We start from the raw sequence: 1,164 nt of genomic DNA on the forward strand, positions 1-1,164 counted from the left end.
AAACTTCCGACAGTGTACGTGAACTATTTTGTTTTAGGATTTTTGCCTAAGAAGGGGCATAAAAACCATCTAGAATGGAGCACAGTTCCGCTTTTTTTTTGTTTAATAGACTTTTGGCTTTGAAATGAAAGAAACAAGTACTTAATCAGTTAAGTTAGTCAATTATTACCTTTAACAGAGCAGGGTATGCAGTTATTATCTAATGAGGTCATTAGGGATTGAGTAACAAAAGAACGACGGAGAGAGAAATCCGGTTCTTAGCGTTATAAACCCTCAGACTTACCGCCGAGCCACACGGAGGGGGTGGGGGAGAGAGAGAAAAAAGGAAGAAAAAAATTGTATCACTCTGTCAGAACCACAGAGAAGAATATGATAGCAGTTTTAAAGTAAAATTTAGTCTAAATAATACACTTTACCTCACCACAACACTCGTAATCTGATATTCCGGGTACTGTAAAGAAAAAAAATCAAGGTGGTACCAATTTCAGAATGGCCTTCTCATCCACGCACTCGAAAGTAATTTGATATCTTAAAACACCATACTTACCCTCCCAGTGCACCCAGAAACAACTTGACCTTGATGCTGTATTCAACCACTATACCGAATACATCTTTGTGGTCCTGATCCAAGAAGCTGCAAGTAATATAATAATAATTGTTCCTCGTGCTAAAATATGAGACTCCAAAAATCACAGACGAATATACAAAGAAATACGTAAACATAAAGAAACAGTAAACCTAACCAACTTTTGTAACTGTAATATTTTTTTTTTTTTACAGATAAACTTATTGCTTCTTTACTGAAAAATAGTACGTCTTTTCTCATATTCTGGTTAGAAATTTTTCATTGTTAGGAATTCGCAGATGTTGGACCAGTATTACATCTTCTCATATTCTGGCTTGAAATTCTTTAGTTTCAGAACTTCGCAGATGTTGGACCAGTGTTACATCTTCTCATATTCTGGCTTGAAATTCTTTAGTTTCAGAACTTCGCAGATGTTGGACCAGTATTACATTTCCTCATATTCTGGCTTGAAATTCTTTAGTTTCAGAACTTCTTAAGTGTTGGACTAGTGTTACATATTCTCATATTCTGGCTTGAAATTCTTTAGTTTCAGAACTTCGCAGATGTTGGACCAGTGTTATATCTTCTCATATGCTGGC

General features: G+C 35.7%; 1 protein-coding gene across 1 annotated transcript in view; it reads right to left on the minus strand.

Moving 5' to 3' along the window:
• Positions 1–533: 533 nt before the first annotated feature.
• Positions 534–1,164, minus strand: part of LOC106465220 (arrestin homolog) — a 22,977-nt gene continuing 22,346 nt past the window's right edge. The window contains exon 8 of the mRNA XM_013925422.2: positions 534–634. Coding sequence (XP_013780876.1) covers positions 544–634 — 91 coding nt within the window. The 3' untranslated portion in view covers positions 534–543. The remainder of the gene's footprint in view (positions 635–1,164) is intronic.

Source organism: Limulus polyphemus, unplaced genomic scaffold, assembly GCF_000517525.1.
Source record: "Limulus polyphemus unplaced genomic scaffold, Limulus_polyphemus-2.1.2 Scaffold1873, whole genome shotgun sequence".
In the NCBI taxonomy this organism is placed as follows: domain Eukaryota; kingdom Metazoa; phylum Arthropoda; class Merostomata; order Xiphosura; family Limulidae; genus Limulus; species Limulus polyphemus.